Genomic DNA, 24854 nt, shown 5'->3' on the forward strand with positions numbered 1-24854 from the left:
GGTCGGGTGTGAGTGATTCTGCCGCTCGTAAAGAACCGGAATGGCACTGAATGAAGCAGCTTCCGGAAGGAAAAGTAAAAAAACCGAAATAAAAAAGTGAAAGAAGACAAGTGTTTCTGGTGTTTTGGCAAAAGTTTCCAGGTGGCATACGAATCGCTGACTGTCCAGACCGAATTGGAATCACGGCAAGTATTTGTAATTTATTAACTTTAACGTCTGAAGTTACAATCACCTATTAGTTCAGGTTATGGAAAAAACTTATGTTAAAAAACGTAAGAGTATTAATAAATATTTTGTTTGTCTTGTCGCTTCCAACAGGAGGCGCCATACAGGATGCTCTTCCTTGAGGTTGTGGTATGGTTGATGGAGATGATGAAGCGTTTCGCTCGATCGTTCCTTATTTTGAAGCAATGTTCAAGCCGTAGCTCAAAACTAAAAGGATATTTATTCATGAGTTTTAAGAAAGAGATTGTAGAGGTAATTTGTTCGGCTTTTAATGGTTTTTTTTCAATCCGAACACGCTGCAAAGAGTGCCTTCGGCTAGGCTGGCCTGAGTAACAGTATAGTTTTTATTATTATTACACGCAGAAAAATAGAAATTAGTTTCAAAGGAAAGTGCCACGAAAACAAAGGATTTTTTCCTTTGATTTTGGGACAAATAAAAATTACTTAGTTTCAAAAACATTTTCCTTTGTTTCAAAGAAATGTTTTCCTTTGAGTCAAAGAATGTCTCTTGATTCAAAATCTGAAATACTTTGATTCAAAATCTTAAATCCCTTGAACCTATAGCATTTCCGTTTGATGCTATAACATTTTCCTTTATTTCCAAGTTATTTTGATTTTAATTCGAAAACATTTTTTCTTTGTTCTTATTATTTACTTTCCTTTCTACCAAAATAGTAGGTACCACAAATGTTTCATTTCGAAGAATAATGGGTAATACATTTTATTTTTCAAATAATTTATTTATTTAAAGTTTTGTTTCCGGAAGTCTACCTGTAAAGAAGAGAGGAAAATAGAAAAAATTCAAATTAATAAAACACAAATGAATGACAAAAATATGTTCCTTAAAAACATTGAATGAAATGTGGGGAAGGAAGTTAAGCACTAGCAATTTAAAGATCGTAGTTTGACAATATATAATATTGAAGGTACTCACTTTTCAACATGCTAACATTGATCTGTAGACGACTTTTTGGCAAACAAGCGGATCATATTATAAACTGGGCAACTTGGAATTTCGCAGCTTTCAATTCGTTCCTTCTTTAGAACTAGTCTTCGTCGGCTGAATAGTTGACCTAAAACTAATCCAAAAATTTAATAATTCACTCCAGATATATTTGAAAAAACTCACCAAAAATCCTCCACGGCATTGAGAACTTTCCGCCACAATGTTTTCCATCGTTGTTGGTTTCGAAGAAAAATTAATCAAAATCAAAGAATTTTTTCATTGATTGTAGCACGAATTTATTGTCTTTTGATTTCAAGTACAGTACATCAATTCAAAATTCCTGTACACCAACTCAAAATAATTTTCTTTCCTTTTGATAGAAAAAAAAATTAAATCAAAAAAATAAGATTTAGATTCAAATAACACTAGAACTTTGATTCAAAAACGAATTTCTTTTGTTTTAATGGCACTAGTTTTCTCTGCGTGTATTATTATTATTTTTTTTGAGAAAGTTAGATATTCGCACTTGTTACTCCTACTACTACTGTTTGTATTTTCTTGCATCAGGAACGGCCGCCAAGAGCACTAGTCGAAAAATCGATAAATGCTGCAGTCTGGCCACCTTCGCCTTTGCAGCAACAATAGCACAATGTTCTTGACCGTTGATTTTGATCCGAAATCATGTTGCGCTTCCATATGCGTTTTCACTAGCAACTGAGAAGATGTGTAATTAAATTGGTTTCCAATCTTGGGCAGCCGCTGAGAAGAAGTAGCACTATTGAATCTTGAGCGCCTCAACTTCTGGCAGTCCTTTGTTATACCCTTTTGGCTGGAATTCGATCGCTAATAACATCGTCCCAACCACAGTTTTCATGTCACCACAAGACTGGCGTCCATGAACGGCTCCAGATCATTGTAGAGTTTGTCAAAAACATCCTAGCCTGGAATTCGCTTAATGGAGATTTTCATCTAGGAAAAGTACCCTGATTTATTTATTTATTTATTTTATTTATTTATTTATTTATTTGTTGTTTTTATCATCTGACATTAATGTCTCCATGACAGCAATTGAAAATAATTTAAACAATTAAAATCAGACTATTCATCAAAGAGATAAGTTCTCGTAATCTTACAGATTTTCTAATTTTTGATTTGTATGCAGCAGTGGACGTGTCAAAAATCATAATCTTCATAAAAGCAATTAAAGATTCTGCACATCATTCGAAGCAGTTCGCCTTGACCATAATTCGTTCGTTGGAAATCAATACGGATGAACTCTCGGCCTCTTAATATCCGTGGACTGACGTTAATATTTATTCGTCGAAGCAAGGCGGGGTAATCGGCTTCGCAATCCAGAATTTTCTTCACAAATACGGCTCGTGCTATTATACGGCGTTCCTGAAGGGTTTCCATGCCAAGCAGTTGGCATCTCTAGTGATACTCGAGGAGATCGTATGGACGGCTTCGATTCGATTAGACCAAAACTTGGAATTTGGACTCCAAACGACAGAGGCCGTTTCCAGAATAGAACGGACTAACGAACAGTAGAGGGATCGCAAACAATAGGGGTCACGAAATTGCTTAGAAATTCTTGTGATGAAGCCGAGGTTTCTATTGGCTTTCGCAATGATGGTCGAATAATGTTCAAGAAATGTTAGTTTTTCATCTAGAACCTAAATCGTTGAAAGACGTGCAGCGTTCAATAGGTGACCCAGATATGTTGTAGGGCCAGCTGATGGTTTTAATCTTGCGGCTGAAGGAAATGATAGCACATTTTGGAATACTGATAGCTAGGCAGTTCATGTAACACCAATCGCTGAATTTGTTAATATAACGTTGTAAGTCCTGACAGTCGGTGCTCGTTTTTATCTTGCTATAGATTTTAGGGTCATCCGAATATGCCAGCCGACACCCTTCGGGGAGTGCTAACAGGATATCGTTGAAGAAAATAGAGAAAAGAAGCGGACCAAGGTTGCTCCCCTGTGGGACGCCTGAGTTGTTCTGGAATTCCTTAGATTCATGAGACCCAATTTTCACTGATACTCTTCTGCCGGTTAGGTATGATTCCATCCACTTTACCATAACGTCTGCTACACCTAATTTGTCTAGCTTAGCTAGCAAAATTTTGTAGTTGACGCGGTCGAAAGCTGCTTTCAAATCGGTGTAAATGGTATCGATTTGATAACCTTTTTCGATGCATTTTAGAGAAAAAGATATAAAGTGCGTCAGATTCGTGCTAATAGATCTTCCGGGGAAAACCCCATGCTGGTCAACTGATATGTGAGTCTTTGCTTTGTACATTAAGTCCTTCGATACAAGAATTTCAAGGAGTTTTGATCCTGCACATAACGAAGTTACCCCCCTGTAGTTCGTTATATCCTGCTTGTTTCCTTTTTTGAATGCGGGAAACATGACTGATTTTTTCCAAAGGGTCGGGCAGCAGGCAGTCGACAGAGATAGATTGATTAAGTAAGTCAGTGTTCTACATAAACTTTTTGCACATCTTTTAAGCACCAGTGTCACAACCGTTCGGAGTGAAGCACCTTTCACTAATAGCCACCTTGCCACTTGCCGTCACTTAGAATTTGAATCACGAAATGTGATCAAAGTAACCACAGGTCTTTTCAAACGAAAAATCAGAAGCAGAGCAGTGTGCTAGTGAATTGTGTGCCGAGGTAAAATTGTAAATCTTTTAAACAAATATTGTATTCAAATCCTAATTTTCCTAATTTAGTGAGTTAGTTTAGTGAGCTTCAAGCAGTTGTGAGTGGTAGGAACATTTGTTAAACCATAATTATTATATGTACTACCAATCAGGTAAATTCATGCAATAGCATATAGATAAATTATAACCTAACCTAAAAAACCTTCCCAGCTCACGTGCTGCGAAAGCATACATAGTTGCGAGCACAGATTAGGCAGAAGGAAACTAAACGTAAGTCATCCATTTTACTATACTAAATTATAAACAAAACGTATTTATCTACATGAAATCCTAGATAATGTGGCAGTTAATGTAGGAGCTTTTCTTTGCAATTCTATCATTTAAGGAATTTATTAACGCCATCGAATAAACATACATACTGTTAAATAAAGGTCGTTTTAACAAATCGGATAATTCTATTCCTCTGTCTGTCGCTCACGCAACAATTTTAATAAATTCGTTCACGATCGGGGCTCATTCTGTCGGTATGACTAACAAGCAGGGAACTGTGGAAGTGAGTTGCAATGTGTGCCGTCAGCCGGACGATAGTCGCATGGTAGCATGCGCTTCCTGTGAACTGTGGTTTCACTTCGCGTGTGTAAAAAAGGATTCAAGTGTTCAGGATCGGGAGTGGAACTGTGAAAAATGTCTTGTCGCAGCTAATCAAGTCCCAGCCGGCACATCATCACCAACTAACAACACCGGAGCGATTCCAAAGTCGGGGAACATGCCAACGGATTCGAGGCTGGAGGAATATTTGCAGCAGCAACTATCCAAGCAGTTAGCGGTCATGCAGGAGATGTTCGACCGAATGATGCGTGAAAAGGAAGAGCAACAGGCGAAAGAGCTCAACGATCAGCGAAACATGTATGAGCAAAGGTTGAAGGATGCGGAGCGTAGAGTGATGGACCAAGTTTCTTCGAGGCCATTTGGTGGATCAGCAGCGGGTTCCAGGGTAGAACAAACATCGCAAATGGCCAACGCTGGACCGATAAGAGGAGATGTTCGTAGTCCGTCATCTGTATGGCCCCTAGGGTGCGCATCGGCGGTGAGTGCATCAGCCTATCAACAAGCCATCAGAGATGAAGCATTGCCATGGCCAATAGGAGTTGGTCCTACGGCAAGCTCGACGACAAATCCACTACCACAGGTGAATGTAGCTGAGTCAAGCCACGGATACGATGTGCTCGCGCATGAGCTAAAGTTGCTGGAGGACAAACAAGCTTTGGAGAGAAAGCATGTGGAGGAGCGTCGTCAACTTTTGAATGTCTAATGTCTAAGGGTCCAGCGCCGATTGACCGGTGCATAGGGCTGAGATAAAAGATCTCCACTGCTGGCGATCCGGAGCCAGCGTCTTCACTTGCTGCCAGCCAAGGTTCTCGTCAACTGTGCGGATTTCAGCGGCTAGACTTCGCCGCCACGAGCTTTTGGGCCTGCCTCTTCTTCGATGCCCATCTGGATTCCAGTCAAGCGCTTCTCTGCAAATCTCGTTTTCATCTCTTCGCAGCGTGTGCCCAATCCATCTCCACTTACGTTCCCGAATCTCGATTTCTAGCGCCTTTTGATGACACCGGCGATGAAGTTCAACGTTTGAAATCCAGTTGCCAGGCCACCAAGCGCGGATGATGTTCCGCAGGCAGCGATTCACAAAAACTTGCAGTTTTCGCGTCGTCACCGCATATGTGCACCAAGTTTCACACCCGTACAGCAATACGGATTTGACGTTTGAGTTGAAGATTCGGATCTTAGTTCGTAGAGAGATCTGGCGTGACCGCCAGATGTTTCGGAGACTCGCAAACGCAAATCGGGCTTTTCTGATCTGGGTTTCGATGTCCTTCTTGGTACCACCATCAGGCGTAATCTGGCTACCAAGATACTGGAAGCACTCCACTGTCTCAAATTGTTGTCCAGCTACCACGAAATTGGAACGATTTTCTGTATTGATTTCCATCGACTTGGTCTTTCCGACATTGATTTTGAGACCTGCTGCCTTGGAGCTTTCGGTGAGGTCGTCGAGTTTGCTCTGCATGTCTTGTTGTGTTTGGGCGAGCAAAACAATATCGTCTGCCAGGTCAAGGTCGTTCAGTTGCTCCATGGTTGAAGGATTCCACGGCAATCCTCGGTTCGGTGCACAGTCAATCGATTCAATCAGAATCTCATCCATTACGATTAGAAAAAGTAGCGGTGATAGAATACATCCTTGTCTCACTCCAGCAGTTACCGGGATTGGTTCGGACAAGACACCGTCGTGCAAGACCTTGCACGAAAATGCCTCATACTGTGCTTCGATGAGATGGACTAGTTTCTCTGGGACCCCTCGTCGCCTTAGAGCCGCCCAGATGTTTTCATGGTTAAGTCGTTCGAATGCTTTTTCGAAATCAACGAACACCAGCAGAAGAGAGTCCTGGAATTCGTTGATTTGTTCCAGTATGATTCGTAGCGTTGTGATGTGGTCCACACATGATCGTCGAGATCGGAATCCAGCTTGTTGCCGTCGGAGTGTAGCGTCTATTTTCTCCTGGATCCTGTTCAGAATCACTTTGCAGAGTACTTCGAGGGTTGTACAGATCAACGTTATGCCTCGCCAGTTACCGCACTCTGTCAGGTCTCCTTTCTTTGGGACCTTTACGAGGATACCCTGCATCCAGTCGGCCGGGAATGTTGCAGTATCCCAAATGTCAGCGAAAAGACGGTGCAACATTTGTGCTGATAGGGCAGGGTCGGCTTTCAGCATTTCAGCAGGGATGCAATCGATCCCAGGTGCTTTGTTGGATTTCATGTTTTTGATTGCCGCTTCTATTTCAGCCAGCGAGGGCGCTTCCGAGTTGACGCCATTTATGCGGCTTACTGTTGGCGCTTCGAGCTGCGGGTTCTGTTGGCCATCGCTATTCGTGACTCGGAAGAGTTGTTCGAAGTGCTCAGTCCATCGTTTGAGCTGATCTGTTCGATCGGTCAATAACTGACCTGCTCGGTCTTTTAGCGGCATTCTTGCATTAGTCCTTGCACCACTGAGGCGGCGAGAAATGTCATAAAGTAATCGGATATCTCCATTGGCGGCGGCTCTTTCTCCCTCTTCGGCTAGGGAGTTTGTCCAGGCTCTCTTGTCTCGTCTACAAGCTCGTTTAACTGCCTTTTCCTTTCCTGTTTTGGCTGACCCGGTACTTGCCTGCTCAATTCCGACTTTCGCCTTTCTCCGATCGTCGACCATCCTCCAGGTTTCATCCGAGATCCATTCACTCCTTCTTCCACAAACTTTACCGAGAGTACCATGGCTCGTCGTGATAAAGGCATTCTTGATTCCACACCACTGTTCTTCGACTGTTCCGTCTGTCGGCAGCTCCGAGGCTCGGGATTCTAGCTGTTCAATGTATGCCCTTTTCACCTCTGGATTCTCCAACCGGCGGACGTCGTATCGACACCCGACTTTCTCCTCGCGCCGTTGGACACGTGCAACTCTCAGTCGTATCTCGCCAAGGACGAGGTGATGGTCAGATGCAATGTCTGCGCTTCGTTTGTTGCGGACATCAAGAAGGCTCCTTCTCCATTTTCGACTGATGCAGATGTGGTCAATTTGATTTTCTGTTCGGCCATCTCGGGATACCCAAGTGACCTTATGTGCTGGTCGATGGGGGAAGAGCGATCCACCGATCACCATGTTGTTGTTGCCACTAAATTCTACAAACAGCTCTCCGTTTTCGCTCATCTGTCCTAGGCCATGGTGCCCCATGATGCGCTCAAGGTCCTGATTGTCGGAGCCAATCTTTGCGTTGAAGTCGCCCAAAAAGTATGAATGAGCTCCAAAAATCAATCACAGAACATTTGAGCTGAAACTTCTAGCTTAGAGTGGTTTCTGGAGTAGGCACAACGATTTGGCACATCACGTCACGTGACTCTCAGAATAAGCCCCATTGTCTTCATTATACATCGGGTTTTAATGAAAATTTGTACATGGCAGTTTTACAGCACAGGTAATTGATTTCACGTGTCAAATTTTGACGAGGAGTCAGTAAAAGGGTTCGCCTTAATATTTTCGATTTTTTTTTTGCAATAATTACGTTGCTAGGCAACATATCGAGGCACAAATTTAAACACAAGAGTTTTGCAGGACGCGGAATCGATTCCTGATAACAAATTTTCTATTAGACGACAGAAAAAGGGGTTGTCCACATTTACTGTTTAATGCTTTTGCAATAATTGTTTTATTATGCATGAGATCCAGACAAAAATTCATTCAGCTTGAGAACTGTGGTTCGATGGCTGAGTACGTTAATCGAATCATGTCAACGTCCCACCAACTGAGAGGCATAGGATTCAACGTCAGCGACGAATAAGTTGGAGCATTGCTGCTTGCTGGCCTTTCCTCCGAATACCGCCCGATTTCAAATTCCGGCATCGAGATCAAAGGCGATCTCATCAAAACCAAGCTGCTTCAAGAATGCGAGGATCCAGCGGTAGGTTCTGCACTCGTTCCTCCTCGTTCCTCGCTTCCAAGGCCGTTGTCAGAGGATTGAACGCCTCCGGAAGACCCCTCAATATCAAGGCAACTTTGAGGCACTCTTGCATTTCAAATCCGGAATTCTCCAATCGAACATACTGTTTCTCGATTTCAGCCAGATAGGTCTCCATGTTGTCACCTATCTTAAAATTCTGGTTCGTAATCTGCCGGAGAAGAGTCACGCGCTGCCCCAGCGTGGTTTTCTCGTGATGCGCCTTGAGCGCCATCCACGTTTCCCTCGCCGTCAACTTGTCACGAATCAGCGCATATTGGCTCTCATCCAGCATCAGCTGAATCGTGGCCAATGTTCGCTCGTCGCCGTCCTCCCACGCTTCGGTCATCGGTTGTGGGGGAATTCCTGGTTCTACGTGTTTCCAGAGCTGCTCCCGCCGCAACAACGCTTTCACGGAGAACGACCATGATTGGTAGTTCGAATTGCTCAACTTGACAATTTTTGCCCACTCCATCGCTTCTCGGAAAAATGACTAAACTCTTTCTGATTCCTGAGAAGTTTCCACCTGGGCCCATAACCTGATAGAGGTTCAGGTGCAATGGGAATACTTCAGGGCTAAATAACAACAACCAATCTGTTTGACGATACAACTATAAATGACATAAAATTTATTTCAGCTTGCTTTTATATATGAACGGACTTGAATTCAGTTCAGCTGCTTTGTTGCGCGACACAAATGATGTCGCAAACCTAACAGACGCTTACACGCTGCAACATTCCCTTCCCGTAGATTGTCACAGGCACATACCAAAACAGAACTCTCCGAGTAGCCTTTGAATGGTGTTGCAGCTCTGCGTTGTAGAATTCGAGGGCGAGTTATCGTTGCTTAACTTTGTTGACTCAGAAGCCGCTGGCTTGCTGTAGTGCTTATCGTCATGGAGTAGCTTGTTGTGCTTGAGCGTGCAACCGTTTCTTCCGCATGGTTCTTTCACCTTACAAGCACCAAAATGCTTCCGCAGACACTTCCTGCACAAATTCTGCTCTTTGACGATCGTCCAACGAGACCCGATGTCCAATTTAAGGAATTTCCGGCACTGTTCAAGACCACTGCATTCACCTGAACACGCGACGCAACCTTTCGCCTTCGAAACAGTAACCGAACGTTCTTTTACAGGATTCTCAAAACCTCCACTGGGTTCCGTATGCACATTAATAAAATTCTCATTCTTTCTTTCACGCTTTTCAATTTTAGGTGGATTAATCGATGGCAACGTTATGGTGCTCGCCGCTGTAGCCACCTTTCCTAACCAATCGCTGAATTCCCAAAGAGTAACTCTCGCCAGTCCTTGTCGATAGAACGCCCAGTTCATTCGTATGGATGTCGGCAGTTTACTTATTAGTTCCTGTAGGAGAGCTACGTCGAACATATACTCGTCGAGACCTGAAGCTGAAATGGCTGAACAGACGTTTTGGACAGCCACGCCGAAGTCGATGACTGTCTGTAACTTATCCTCCTTGGGTGCTGGCATTTCTCGGATTTTGCGTATGAACGTGTAGACGATAGCTTCGGGCCTTCCAAAAAGAGTTCTAAGAGTCTCGATCACACCTGCCAAATTTTGAGGATGCAACAAACGGCATCGTACCGCTTCCAAAGCCTTGCCTTTCAACCTTCGCTGGAGCCGCAGCATATTTTCCTCCTCGCTGAATCCGCATATTCGACTTGAACTCTCGAAGCTCGCAATGAAAAGAAGCCACTCTTCTGTATTTCCGGTGAACACGGGAAGCTCCTTATTCAAAACTTGACGCGCTGAAATCTGATTCTGGTTCAACATGGGAAATCCACCAAAACCACCAGCACTCCTGGCTTGAGGATGAATTCCAATTCCGAAACTATTCGTTCCGAAGGAACCACCATAGTTTGACTGGAACGCCGTTGCTTGAGCATGCGGTCTGCACCACCACCAATCGTACCACTGAAGCTGCTAACATTCGGCTGGAATGTTGTTGGTTGTGAATTCAAACCGGCACCACCGCCAATCGCGCTTCCGTCGATTACTGATTGCCGATTCAATTGGCTGGTAAACGGTGGATAATGTGCAACTCGAGACCCCATAGTGGTCATATCACCTCTTATTCACAACTCCTATCTCTACCTCCCCGTGGTATCGGCTGGGATGCGAGTAACCTAAGCGGAGATCGGGTACCCAACCCCGGTGGATGCTTTGGTCGCATGCAGACTGAGAAGGTGGCCGCACGCGTCTGTTCCCCAGGTCAGGGGCGGCGTGCAACAACAACCGAGCGTCTGTTCTCCAGGTCAGGGGCGGCTCAAGCAGCGTCTGTCTCGCAGCGAGCGGCTGAATTTATGAAATGCGGCTCCCGCCAGCTAAGGCCAAGATATCTTGGCTCCTGATATCTTGTATTGTTACAGAAACTGAGAGAAGAAATAACCGAATTGGAACTTTGGCAACGACTTTTAGCATGAAAACACGGACTAGAATTGGAACTTGGAATGTTTTGACCCTTGCCCAGCCAGGAAAGCTGGCTCAAGTTGCTAGAGAAGCTAGCCGCCTCAAGCTAGAGATATTGGGACTGAGCGAAGTCCGTTGGCCTAACACTGGAGAACACAAGACACAGTCCGGGCAAGTACTGCTTTACTCTGGCATACGAGGAGAACATGCTACTCGGGAACGAGGAGTTGGTTTCCTGTTAAGCCCGCAGGCCCATGCGGCCCTCATAAGATAGGAACCGATAAACGAAAGAATAATCGTAGGCAGATTCAGAACACGGGTTAGAAACCTTACAATGGTCCAGTGTTATGCGCCAACTGACGTTGCCGATTTGCAGGAGAAAGAGCAGTTTTACAGTCAATTGAACAGCGTGGTTAAGAGAATTCCGAAGGGTGACATTCAAATTTACTTAGGCGACTTCAACGCAAAGATTGGCTCCGATAATCAGGACTTTGAGCGCATCATGGGGCGCCATGGCCTAGGACAGATGAGTGAAAATGGAGAGTTGTTTGTAGAATTTTGTGGCAACAACAACATGGTGATCGGTGGATCGCTCTTCCCCCATCGACCAGCACATAAGGTCACTTGGGTATCCCGAGATGGCCGAACAGAAAATCAAATTGACCACATCTGCATCAGTCGAAAATGGAGAAGGAGCCTTCTTGATGTCTGCAACAAACGAAGCGCAGACATTGCATCTGACCATCACCTCGTCCTTGGCGAGATACGACTGAGAGTTGCGCGTGTCCAACGGCGCGAGGAGAAAGTCGGGTGTCGATACGACGTCCGCCGGTTGGAGAATCCAGAGGTGAAAAGGGCATACGTTGAACAGCTAGAATCCCGAGCCTCGGAATTGCCGACAGACGGAACAGTCGAAGAACAGTGGTGTGGAATCAAGAATGCCTTTATCACGACGAGCCATGGTGCTCTCGGTAAAGTTCGTGGAAGAAGAAGTGAATGGATCTCGGATGAAACCTGGAGGATGATCGATGATCGGAGAAAGGCGAAAGTCGGAATTGAGCAGGCATGTACCGGGTCAGCCAACCAAAGCAGCCGCCCGCTTACGATATGCGGAGCTGGAAAAGGCAGTTAAACGAGCTTGTAGACGAGACAAGAGAGCCAAACTCCCTAGCCGAAGAGGGAGAAAGAGCCGCTGCCATTGGAGATATCCGATTATTATATGATATTTCTCGCCGCCTTAGTGGTGCAAGGACTAATGCAAGAAAGCCGCTGAAAAACCGAGCAGGTCAGCTGCTGACAGATCGAACAGATCAGCTCAAGCGTTGGACTGAGCATTTTGATAAACTTTTCCGAGTTACAAATAGCAATGGTCAACAGAACCCGCAGCTCGAGGCGCCCACAGTAAGTCGCATTGATGGCGTCAACTCGGAAGCGCCCTCGCTGGCTGAAATAGAAGCGGCAATCAAAAACATAAAATCCAACAAAGCGCCTGGAATCGATTGCATTCCTGCTGAAATGCTCAAAGCCGACCCTGCCTTGTCAGCACAAATGTTGCACCGTCTTTTCGCTGACATTTGGGATACTGCAACATTCCCGGCCGACTGGATGCAGGTTATCCTCGTAAAGGTCCCAAAGAAAGGAGACCTAACAGAGTGCGGTAACTGGCGTGGCATAACTTTAATCTGTACAACCCTCAAAGTACTCTGCAAAGTGATCCTGAACAGGATCCAGGAGAAAATCGACGCTACACTCCGACGGCAACAACCTGGATTCCGATCCGGACGATCATGTGTGGACCACATCACAACGCTACGAATCATACTGGAAAAAATCAACGAATTCCAGGACTCTCTTCTGCTGGTGTTCGTTGATTTAGAAAAAGCATTTGACCGACTGAACCACGAAAACATCTGGGCTGCTCTTAGACGACGAGGGGTCCCAGAGAAACTAGTCCATCTCATCGGAGCACAGTACGAGGCATTTTCGTGCAAGGTCTTGCACGACGGTGTCTTGTCCGAACCAATCCCGGTAACTGCTGGAGTGAGACAAGGATGTATTTTGTGACCGCTGCTTTTTCCCATCGTAATGGATGAGATCTTGACTGGATCGATTGACTGTAGACCAAACCGAGGATTGCCGTGGAATCCTTCAACCATGGAGCAACTGAACGACCTTGACCTGGCAGACGATATTGTTTTGCTCGCCCAAACACAACAAGACATGCAGAGCAAACTCGACGACCTCACCGAAAGCTCCAAGGCAGCAGGTCTCAAAATCAATGTCGGAAAGACCAAGTCGATGGAAATCAATACAGAAAATCGTTCCAATTTCGTGGTAGCTGGACAACAATTTGAGACAGTGGAGTGCTTCCAGTATCTTGGTAGCCAGATTACGCCTGATGGTGGTACCAAGAAGGACATCGAAACCCAGATCAGAAAAGCCCGATTTGCGTTTGCGAGTCTCCGAAACATCTGGCGGTCACGCCAGATCTCTCTACGAACTAAGATCCGAATCTTCAACTCAAACGTCAAATCCGTATTGCTGTACGGGTGTGAAACTTGGTGCACATATGCGGTGACGACGCGAAAACTGCAAGTTTTTGTGAATCGCTGCCTGCGGAACATCATCCGCGCTTGGTGGCCTGGCAACTGGATTTCAAACGTTGAACTTCATCGCCGGTGTCATCAAAAGGCGCTAGAAATCGAGATTCGGGAACGTAAGTGGAGATGGATTGGGCACACGCTGCGAAGAGATGAAAACGAGATTTGCAGAGAAGCGCTTGACTGGAATCCAGATGGGCATCGAAGAAGAGGCAGGCCCAAAAGCTCGTGGCGGCGAAGTCTAGCCGCTGAAATCCGCACAGTTGACGAGAACCTTGGCTGGCAGCAAGTGAAGACGCTGGCTCCGGATCGCCAGCAGTGGAGATCTTTTATCTCAGCCCTATGCACCGGTCAATCGGCGCTGGACCCTTAGACATTAGACATTCAAAAGTTGACGACGCTCCTCCACATGCTTTCTCTCCAAAGCTTGTTTGTCCTCCAGCAACTTTAGCTCATGCGCGAGCACATCGTATCCGTGGCTTGACTCAGCTACATTCACCTGTGGTAGTGGATTTGTCGTCGAGCTTGCCGTAGGACCAACTCCTATTGGCCATGGCAATGCTTCATCTCTGATGGCTTGTTGATAGGCTGATGCACTCACCGCCGATGCGCACCCTAGGGGCCATACAGATGACGGACTACGAACATCTCCTCTTATCGGTCCAGCGTTGGCCATTTGCGATGTTTGTTCTACCCTGGAACCCGCTGCTGATCCACCAAATGGCCTCGAAGAAACTTGGTCCATCACTCTACGCTCCGCATCCTTCAACCTTTGCTCATACATGTTTCGCTGATCGTTGAGCTCTTTCGCCTGTTGCTCTTCCTTTTCACGCATCATTCGGTCGAACATCTCCTGCATGACCGCTAACTGCTTGGATAGTTGCTGCTGCAAATATTCCTCCAGCCTCGAATCCGTTGGCATGTTCCCCGACTTTGGAATCGCTCCGGTGTTGTTAGTTGGTGATGATGTGCCGGCTGGGACTTGATTAGCTGCGACAAGACATTTTTCACAGTTCCACTCCCGATCCTGAACACTTGAATCCTTTTTTACACACGCGAAGTGAAACCACAGTTCACAGGAAGCGCATGCTACCATGCGACTATCGTCCGGCTGACGGCACACATTGCAACTCACTTCCACAGTTCCCTGCTTGTTAGTCATACCGACAGAATGAGCCCCGATCGTGAACGAATTTATTAAAATTGTTGCGTGAGCGACAGACAGAGGAATAGAATTATCCGATTTGTTAAAACGACCTTTATTTAACAGTATGTATGTTTATTCGATGGCGTTAATAAATTCCTTAAATGATAGAATTGCAAAGAAAAGCTCCTACATTAACTGCCACATTATCTAGGATTTCATGTAGATAAATACGTTTTGTTTATAATTTAGTATAGTAAAATGGATGACTTACGTTTAGTTTCCTTCTGCCTAATCTGTGCTCGCAACTATGTATGCTTTCGCAGCACGTGAGCTGGGAAGGTTTTTTAGGTTAGGTTATAATTTATCTATATGCTATTGCATGAATTTACCTGATTGGTAGTACATATAATAATTATGGTTTAACAAATGTTCCTACCACTCACAACTGCTTGAAGCTCACTAAACTAACTCACTAAATTAGGAAAATTAGGATTTGAATACAATATTTGTTTAAAAGATTTACAATTTTACCTCGGCACACAATTCACTAGCACACTGCTCTGCTTCTGATTTTTCGTTTGAAAAGACCTGTGGTTACTTTGATCACATTTCGTGATTCAAATTCTAAGTGACGGCAAGTGGCAAGGTGGCTATTAGTGAAAGGTGCTTCACTCCGAACGGTTGTGACACTGGTGCTTAAAAGATGTGCAAAAAGTTTATGTAGAACACTGACTTACTTAATCAATCTATCTCTGTCGACTGCCTGCTGCCCGACCCTTTGGAAAAAATCAGTCATGTTTCCCGCATTCAAAAAAGGAAACAAGCAGGATATAACGAACTACAGGGGGGTAACTTCGTTATGTGCAGGATCAAAACTCCTTGAAATTCTTGTATCGAAGGACTTAATGTACAAAGCAAAGACTCACATATCAGTTGACCAGCATGGGGTTTTCCCCGGAAGATCTATTAGCACGAATCTGACGCACTTTATATCTTTTTCTCTAAAATGCATCGAAAAAGGTTATCAAATCGATACCATTTACACCGATTTGAAAGCAGCTTTCGACCGCGTCAACTACAAAATTTTGCTAGCTAAGCTAGACAAATTAGGTGTAGCAGACGTTATGGTAAAGTGGATGGAATCATACCTAACCGGCAGAAGAGTATCAGTGAAAATTGGGTCTCATGAATCTAAGGAATTCCAGAACAACTCAGGCGTCCCACAGGGGAGCAACCTTGGTCCGCTTCTTTTCTCTATTTTCTTCAACGATATCCTGTTAGCACTCCCCGAAGGGTGTCGGCTGGCATATTCGGATGACCCTAAAATCTATAGCAAGATAAAAACGAGCACCGACTGTCAGGACTTACAACGTTATATTAACAAATTCAGCGATTGGTGTTACATGAACTGCCTAGCTATCAGTATTCCAAAATGTGCTATCATTTCCTTCAGCCGCAAGATTAAAACCATCAGCTGGCCCTACAACATATCTGGGTCACCTATTGAACGCTGCACGTCTTTCAACGATTTAGGTTCTAGATGAAAAACTAACATTTCTTGAACATTATTCGACCATCATTGCGAAAGCCAATAGAAACCTCGGCTTCATCACAAGAATTTCTAAGCAATTTCGTGACCCCTATTGTTTGCGATCCCTCTACTGTTCGTTAGTCCGTTCTATTCTGGAAACGGCCTCTGTCGTTTGTTTAGTATCCCTATACTTACCCAATTGTACATAAATAATAATAAGCGTGAATCATCTCGAGAGAGAACTCGAACGAGAACGAAAAGAATAAACGATCATTGAAGATCAGTCTAAGTCTAGCCATCAGTCAAGGTGGAGGCGAACAAACTTAAGAGTTTTATTCCTAGCAAGTGTCGGAAACCCCTAATAGTTCAAAAGTATTTTTATCGTTTCATATTAATAATTTTCCTAAAAGTAATTAAAGTGAATACACAATAGTGGTGACGAGGAAAACGGGAGCTCAAACAAAATCCGTCGGATTTTAAGAGTGAGCAAGTGTAAGTAAGACGGCGTACTTGAAAACCTGAAAAGAAAAAGTTATAAAGGTTAGAGTTGCTGTTGAAGCGTAAAACTGCGCATAACGAATATTGGTTTCTTGGAAGGAGACATAAAATACAGCCAATTTTGTGTTGAAATTGATGTTTAAAATCAATTGAAGCGGCTTAAATTTCACCGCATGGTTGCTTTGTTCTAATTCCTTTTGTTTTTTTCTTCCACAGTTCTTTATTTTCTTCCTTGCTTCGAGCTTCCGCTTTCTCGGCATCACTGGAGCCGAATCGGTTTAATCTCCATCTCATCAAACGCTAACGTTTGAAAGTGGGAGTCACCTGCGGGAGAGAAGTGAGTGAGTGTCATCCTGATCTAGCGCTGGATCCTCATCACCGAACAATAAAAAGCTCCGAGAAAATAACCGGTGAGAGAGCACGACAACTGACAGCCGGAGTTGGTGAGGAGTGAGCAAAAAAATCATTTCTTGTTGGCTGTTGTGAGACGCGGATCGAGGTTCAGACGATATTTGGTTTTATTGATGACGAGTACCGGTGTGATACTGCATATCTATTTTGCATCAGAGGATTGCTGCTGTTGATTTTTTTTTGCTGCTGTTGCGGATTAAGTTGTTGCTGAAGTTGTCTGGTACAGACTGCTGTTAAATTACCGCCGGGATTGCTGCCTCGCTGGTGTAAATTTTATTGTTGCTGGAAAGGTCTGGGACAGACTGTTGCTGCTGTTTGCTGTTGTTTTTTGCTGCTGCTGCTCCAATCGATTAACGTTGCTGTTGTTGTGGTCTGGTATAGGCTGCTAAGGAGAAAGGTTTGTGCTGAAAAAGAAAAACCGTGAGTATACTTAACCTGAATTGATTGCATTGTGCATTGACAATTTTAGTAAACTTTACGCGATACTTGATAATGGCTGGAATCATCGGTTCTATAGACCACTACAGGGTTGGCAGACCGTTTGCCAATTATGTAGAACGATTCGAAATACTTTGCCAATTGAATGTTGTTAAGCCAGAAGTTAAAAAGTCGTGGTTTATCTCGTTGAGCGGGGACGATGTGTTCGACGAGATAAAGCTACTTTTCCCTAAAAAAGACGTGAATGATTTGACGTATGAAGAAATAATTAAAAAACTGAAATCGCGTTTTGACAAATCTGAGCCGGCGTTAATGAATCGTTACAGATTCAGTAAACGGGACCAAGGTCACACGGAATCTGCCGAGAACTTTATTTTAGCGATTAAAATGCTTGCTGAAAATTGTAACTTTCGCGAATTCAAGGATGAGGCTATTCGCGATCGGTTAATTTTTGGTTTGCGGGATAAAGAGCTTCAGCATAAGTTGTTAATGGAAGATGATGTGACCTTAGAGGCTGCGGAAAAGATGGTAGTCAGCAACGAGTTAGCCGTAGAAAGGGCCAAGGTGATTGGGGAAAGTTCAGGAGGCAATGTATTTTCGATAAAGCATCGTTTGGGAAGAAAGGATGAGCGTTATCCATACCGGAGAGATGTTGCGGGTAGATATCGGTCAGATTCTAGAAGCAGAAGTCGGGATCGGGGAGATAATTACCGCTTTGTTCCGGGTAGTCGACCTCGAGAAGATAGTAAGGATAGACATGGTTACAATTCGAGACGTGATAAGAGGGAATGGAACGGGCACAACAACGCGATTTGTAACAATTGCAGAGAAAGGGGACATATACGAAAGAACTGTCCTTTACTTATTAACGGAACTAGATACAACACAAAAGCAGTTAAATTTGTGGAACAAGAGGTTCAGCAACAATCTGTTGTTCCATTTGACAAATTCAATCGACTGAATTTGCATGCTTCAAGTGACGATTCAGACATAAATTGTATGAAAATTGAAAGCAATTTTAATGAACCATGCATGATTCAAGTTTCAATTGAGGGCAAAAATCTATCAATGGAAGTTGACACAGGATCGGCAGCGTCAGTCATAAGCGTTCCTTTGTATAAAAGGTTTTTTAATACTTCCACAATTAATCATTGCTCAAAGAAACTGGTTGTCGTAAATGGGGCAAAGTTGACTATTTTCGGACAGATTTGGGTGGAAGTTCAAATTAACAACATCAATGCAAATCTTAATTTGATTATTTTGCAAAGTGATGTTGATTTCACACCGTTGTTCGGCAGAGACTGGATTGATTTCTTTTTTCCAAATTGGAAATCCAGTTTTGTAGGATCAGCATGCATCAATAACTTAAACTCTGAAGATCAACACAATTCTACAGTATGTATGTTAAAACAACAATTTTTAAAAGTATTCACAGAAGATTTTTCTACACCGATTGTAGGGTACGAAGCAGATTTAACATTCAAATCATATCAACCAATATTTCGTCGTGCATACGAAGTTCCTTACAAGATTAGAGATAAATTTAATTCACATTTGGATATGTTGGAAGAACTGGGGGTGATTACTCCCGTAGGCGCCAGCGAGTGGGCGTCACCAGTGATTGCGGTTATTAAAAAAGATGGTAACATAAGAATGGTAATTGACTGCAAAGTTTCTTTGAATAAAATTTTAATTCCAAACACTTATCCTCTTCCATTGGCGCAGGATATCTTTGCGTCTTTGGCCGGTTGTCAAGTTTTTTGCTGTTTGGACTTAGCTGGTGCTTACACTCAGCTGCAATTATCAAAACGTTCAAGGAAATATGTAGTCATAAACACACTGAAAGGTTTATATACTTACAATCGACTTCCACAGGGAGCTTCTTCTTCTGCCTCCTTATTCCAATGTTGTATGGACCAAATTCTTAAGGGATTAAATAATGTTTGTTGTTATTTGGACGACTTGCTGATAGCAGGAAAAAACTTTCAAGATTGTAAAGACAAATTGGTTCAAGTCCTTGGACGACTTGACAAGGCTAATATTCGTGTTAATTTTAAAAAATGTAAATTTTTCGTTAAATCTTTACAATACCTTGGACATTTAGTTACCGATAAAGGTTTATTACCTTCTCCTGAAAAACTATCGACAATATCCGAAGCTAAAGTTCCAGAAAACACTACGGAGTTAAAAGCATACCTTGGACTCATAAATTACTACAATAAATTCATACCTCACATGTCTGCTAATTTAAAATATTTGTACGAGCTGCTTAGGAAAGATGTAAGTTTCAAATGGACTCAACAATGTGAAAATGCTTTTCAAGATAGCAAGAAAAGTTTATTAAATGCTAAGTTGTTGACTTTCTACGATCCTAGTAAACCACTTGTCGTGGTAACTGATGCTTCGTGCTACGGCTTGGGGGGAGTTTTGGCACAGATAGAAGATGGTCTGGAAAAGCCAATATGTTTCACGTCATTCTCTCTCAACTCTGCACAAAAGAGGTATCCAATACTGCACCTAGAAGCTTTGGCTCTGGTGTGCACTATTAAAAAATTTCACAAATTTCTTTTTGGACAACCTTTTAAGGTATTCACTGACCATAAGCCTCTTTTGGGAATATTTGGAAAAGAGGGTAGAAATGCAATATATGTTACAAGACTCCAAAGATATATCATGGAGCTCTCAATTTATAATTTTGAGATTGAATATCGACCTGCATCGAAATTGGCAAACGCGGATTTTTGTAGCCGATTTCCATTGCAACAATCGGTCCCCAGGAGCCTTGACGGAGAAAATGTCAATAGCATAAATTTTTCGACAGAATTTCCTTTAGATTTCGCTTTGGTTTCAAAAGAAACAAAAAATGATAAGTTTATGTTGGAAATTTTTAAATATATTGTTGAAGGTTGGCCAAGAAATGTGAACAACAAATTTAAAGATTATTATTCTCAAAAGGAGAAATTACAAATAGTTGACGAAGTGTTACTGTTGGATGAGAGAGTAGTAATTCCCTCACTGTTGAGGCCAAAAGTTCTGCATATGCTGCACAGGAACCACGGAGGTATGATAAAAATGAAACAACTGGCCAGGCGGACAGTTTATTGGCCAGGGATAAATCCAGATATTGAGGATTTCGTTAAAAGTTGTAATATTTGCACTAGGATGGAAAATGTTAAAAACCCAGAAGAAAAATCATCATGGATTCCTACTGTACGTCCTTTCAGTAGGATACATGCGGATTTTTTCCATTATAATGGAAATGTATTCTTACTGATAATAGACAGTCATACGAAATGGCTTGAGGTAGAGCATATGCGTTATGGGACTACTGCCAAAACTGTCATAAAAAAATTTATAACCATGTTTGCTCGTTTTGGACTTCCGGATGTGGTGGTTACTGATGGTGGTCCTCCTTTCAATTCCTATGATTTTACGGATTTTCTTAAAAGGCAAGGAATTCTTGTATTAAAAAGCCCACCATATCATCCTAGTAGCAATGGTCAAGCTGAACGTCTAGTCAGAGTAGTGAAGGATGTTTTAAAGAAATTTCTGCTTGATGATGAAACAAAATCTTTGGACATTGACGATAGATTGAGTTTGTTCCTAATTAACTATAGGAATACTTGCAACGGAACAGAAGCAAATTTTCCATCTGAGCGAGTATTTTCGTATAGACCTAAAATGCTGATGGATTTAATTAATCCAACAAAAACATATAAGCAACATTTAGAAAAATCCTTTGTTGAACAAAAGGTTTTAAATAATGAAAAAGTCATCCCTCCAGATCAATTTGACAACTTGAGGCAAGGGGATAAGCTGTATTACAAGAACAATCATCTACATGATGTGCCTAGATGGTTGGACGCAATTTTCATCAAGAAACTAACAAGGAATATTTTCCAGATTGCGTTGGGGAGGCACGTAACTACAGCACATAGGCATCAGCTGAAAATGGCCTACAAACCGAGGAGAATGAGTCGGCTGTTTCTACCAAGTTCTGACAATCAGAATGACAACAAAAAGCGAAGGCGAGATTCTTGCGACGAGGAACCAGCATTCCGAGGCTTTCCGGATGGACGATTTGTGCATGACGCGGGGGCCCCGACCACAGATCGACGGTTTGTTCACGAAAGGAGTCCGATCGTGACGAGGTCCAGGAAAACAAGACTCATTGATTAAACCTGCAATCGAAAAGTTGTACTCGAAAGTATTTCGAGTGTTCGAAACTATATTCAAATATTCAGCATGTTATGCTTTCAAGTTTAATATTATCATGATTACAATTCCTGTAAGAATTTTCTAAAAAAAGGGAGAACTTTAGTATCCCTATACTTACCCAATTGTACATAAATAATAATAAGCGTGAATCATCTCGAGAGAGAACTCGAACGAGAACGAAAAGAATAAACGATCATTGAAGATCAGTCTAAGTCTAGCCATCAGTCAAGGTGGAGGCGAACAAACTTAAGAGTTTTATTCCTAGCAAGTGTCGGAAACCCCTAATAGTTCAAAAGTATTTTTATCGTTTCATATTAATAATTTTCCTAAAAGTAATTAAAGTGAATACACAATAGTTTGGAGTCCAAATTCCAAGTTTTGGTCTAATCGAATCGAAGCCGTCCATACGATCTCCTCGAGTATCACTAGAGATGCCAACTGCTTGGCATGGAAACCCTTCAGGAACGCCGTATAATAGCACGAGCCGTATTTGTGAAGAAAATTCTGGATTGCGAAGCCGATTACCCCGCCTTGCTTCGACGAATAAATATCAACGTCAGTCCACGGATATTAAGAGGCCGAGAGTTCATCCGTATTGATTTCCAACGAACGAATTATGGTCAAGGCGAACTGCTTCGAATGATGTGCAGAATCTTTAATTGCTTTTATGAAGATTATGATTTTTGACACGTCCACTGCTGCATACAAATCAAAAATTAGAAAATCTGTAAGATTACGAGAACTTATCTCTTTGATGAATAGTCTGATTTTAATTGTTTAAATTATTTTCAATTGCTGTCATGGAGACATTAATGTCAGATGATAAAAACAACAAATAAATAAATAAATAAATAAAATAAATAAATAAATAAATCAGGGTACTTTTCCTAGATGAAAATCTCCATTAAGCGAATTCCAGGCTAGGATGTTTTTGACAAACTCTACAATGATCTGGAGCCGTTCATGGACGCCAGTCTTGTGGTGACATGAAAACTGTGGTTGGGACGATGTTATTAGCGATCGAATTCCAGCCAAAAGGGTATAACAAAGGACTGCCAGAAGTTGAGGCGCTCAAGATTCAATAGTGCTACTTCTTCTCAGCGGCTGCCCAAGATTGGAAACCAATTTAATTACACATCTTCTCAGTTGCTAGTGAAAACGCATATGGAAGCGCAACATGATTTCGGATCAAAATCAACGGTCAAGAACATTGTGCTATTGTTGCTGCAAAGGCGAAGGTGGCCAGACTGCAGCATTTATCGATTTTTCGACTAGTGCTCTTGGCGGCCGTTCCTGATGCAAGAAAATACAAACAGTAGTAGTAGGAGTAACAAGTGCGAATATCTAACTTTCTCAAAAAAAATAATAATAATAATAATAATAAAAACTATACTGTTACTCAGGCCAGCCTAGCCGAAGGCACTCTTTGCAGCGTGTTCGGATTGAAAAAAAACCATTAAAAGCCGAACAAATTACCTCTACAATCTCTTTCTTAAAACTCATGAATAAATATCCTTTTAGTTTTGAGCTACGGCTTGAACATTGCTTCAAAATAAGGAACGATCGAGCGAAACGCTTCATCATCTCCATCAACCATACCACAACCTCAAGGAAGAGCATCCTGTATGGCGCCTCCTGTTGGAAGCGACAAGACAAACAAAATATTTATTAATACTCTTACGTTTTTTAACATAAGTTTTTTCCATAACCTGAACTAATAGGTGATTGTAACTTCAGACGTTAAAGTTAATAAATTACAAATACTTGCCGTGATTCCAATTCGGTCTGGACAGTCAGCGATTCGTATGCCACCTGGAAACTTTTGCCAAAACACCAGAAACACTTGTCTTCTTTCACTTTTTTATTTCGGTTTTTTTACTTTTCCTTCCGGAAGCTGCTTCATTCAGTGCCATTCCGGTTCTTTACGAGCGGCAGAATCACTCACACCCGACCAGTTATCAAATCCTACCCTCACCCTTTTCCCCCGATCAACCGCACCATACTCAGGAACGAGGCAACCAAACGAACCAGCAACGATAGTTGCGAGAGCACCCCGATATATTTTGTGGAGAAACCCCTACACTTTGCCTATTCGGCCAAACTTAAAACTAGAAAAGCTTGCTATGCTGGTGTTGCTGATGGTTTCCTCTTTTTCTTCCTGTACAACGAAGATTTTCATCGCACCGGTGCGGGAAATTAACTCCCGGAACTTTAAGGCATTTTACACCGCTTAATGGCCAACAACTATTTTCATTTTCTTTTTGGGTTCACTTTTTGTGCCCCTTGTGAGCCTTCCCGATCCTCCGAAAAGGCATAACCATGATCAACCTCGCGTGATCCAATCCACTACAGCGACCGAGGCGGCCCAACAAACCGGTAACGATGGTCGCGCAAACACCCGGGGTTTGACCGAAATACCGCACCAAGTCCCGAAGAAACCAATAAAATTAACTTAACGGCTTCCGACGGAGTTCAAATTGGCCGCACATGTCGTATAACCGAAAGCAATACGAATTTCAAAATCAAAACAAACGTATGGAAAATATTTAGTACAGTTGCAGGATGGCATATCTGTACTAACTGATTTTAGAACATTTGCAGGATGGCATGGATTTATAAATCCATGCCATCCTGCAAATGTTCTAAAACGCCTAACGGGTACCACGAAATGCGGTGAAAATTATGTAAAAAAAGACTCTACCATGCGTCATTTTAGCCTAGTCCAGTGTAAGCGTGTGAGCGAGAATTTGTTTATTTAGTACGGATCGGTGTCATCCTGCATCGCCTGTCAGATTCGCAGCTGGTTTCGGAAATTTTAACTCCCGAGATGGTTAGGAGGGAGCAGAACCAACACAGCACAAGTAGCAGCTGCAGATCTGGTTTTCGAGGGATTCGGAACGGCTGCAACCTCAAAGGCGGACACGGCTGGCTTCAGAGGATTTGGTGCGATAGCTACCACTTTGGCTGCAGCGGGTTTCGGAGGTTTCGAGACAACGCCCGCCACTTGGGTAATGCAATAAAAAAATATGTTTTTCCTCATATTGCTAACGACGCCCGTTGTTTGTAGCTCCCGCTTTTGATGGAATCGGAGGATTCGGAAAGGACAATCAGGCGGAACCAACACAGCACAAGTAGCAGCTGCACTGGTTCTCGAGGGATTCGGAACGGCTGCAACCTCAAAGGCGGGCACGGCTGGTTTCGGAGGATTTGGTGCGATTGT

At 42.9% G+C, this 24854-nt stretch overlaps 2 protein-coding genes across 4 annotated transcripts in view; one reads left to right on the forward strand and one right to left on the reverse strand.

Annotated features, from left to right (window-relative positions):
- LOC129755856 (titin-like) overlaps positions 1 to 24854 on the reverse strand; it is a 502203-nt gene that overhangs the window by 404086 nt on the left and 73263 nt on the right. The gene's annotated exons all lie outside the window — the stretch shown is intronic.
- On the forward strand, positions 16372 to 21879 carry LOC129755857 (uncharacterized). 3 transcript variants are annotated; one of them, XR_008739339.1, is made up of 3 exons: positions 16372 to 16561; positions 16784 to 17398; positions 21320 to 21879. XR_008739339.1 is itself a non-coding variant. In XM_055752547.1 (2 exons), exons 1-2 carry the CDS (start codon positions 17471 to 17473, stop codon positions 21593 to 21595), a joined length of 1878 nt encoding a protein of 625 aa, XP_055608522.1. In that variant the 5' UTR covers positions 17442 to 17470; the 3' UTR covers positions 21596 to 21879. The 3 variants fall into 3 exon arrangements, 1 of the variants encoding a protein (XP_055608522.1); XR_008739340.1 differs by having other exon boundaries at positions 16784 to 17375; XM_055752547.1 differs by lacking the exons at positions 16372 to 16561; positions 16784 to 17398 and adding an exon at positions 17442 to 19072.

This window comes from Uranotaenia lowii, chromosome 3 (genome assembly GCF_029784155.1).
Source record: "Uranotaenia lowii strain MFRU-FL chromosome 3, ASM2978415v1, whole genome shotgun sequence".
NCBI lineage: Eukaryota > Metazoa > Arthropoda > Insecta > Diptera > Culicidae > Uranotaenia > Uranotaenia lowii.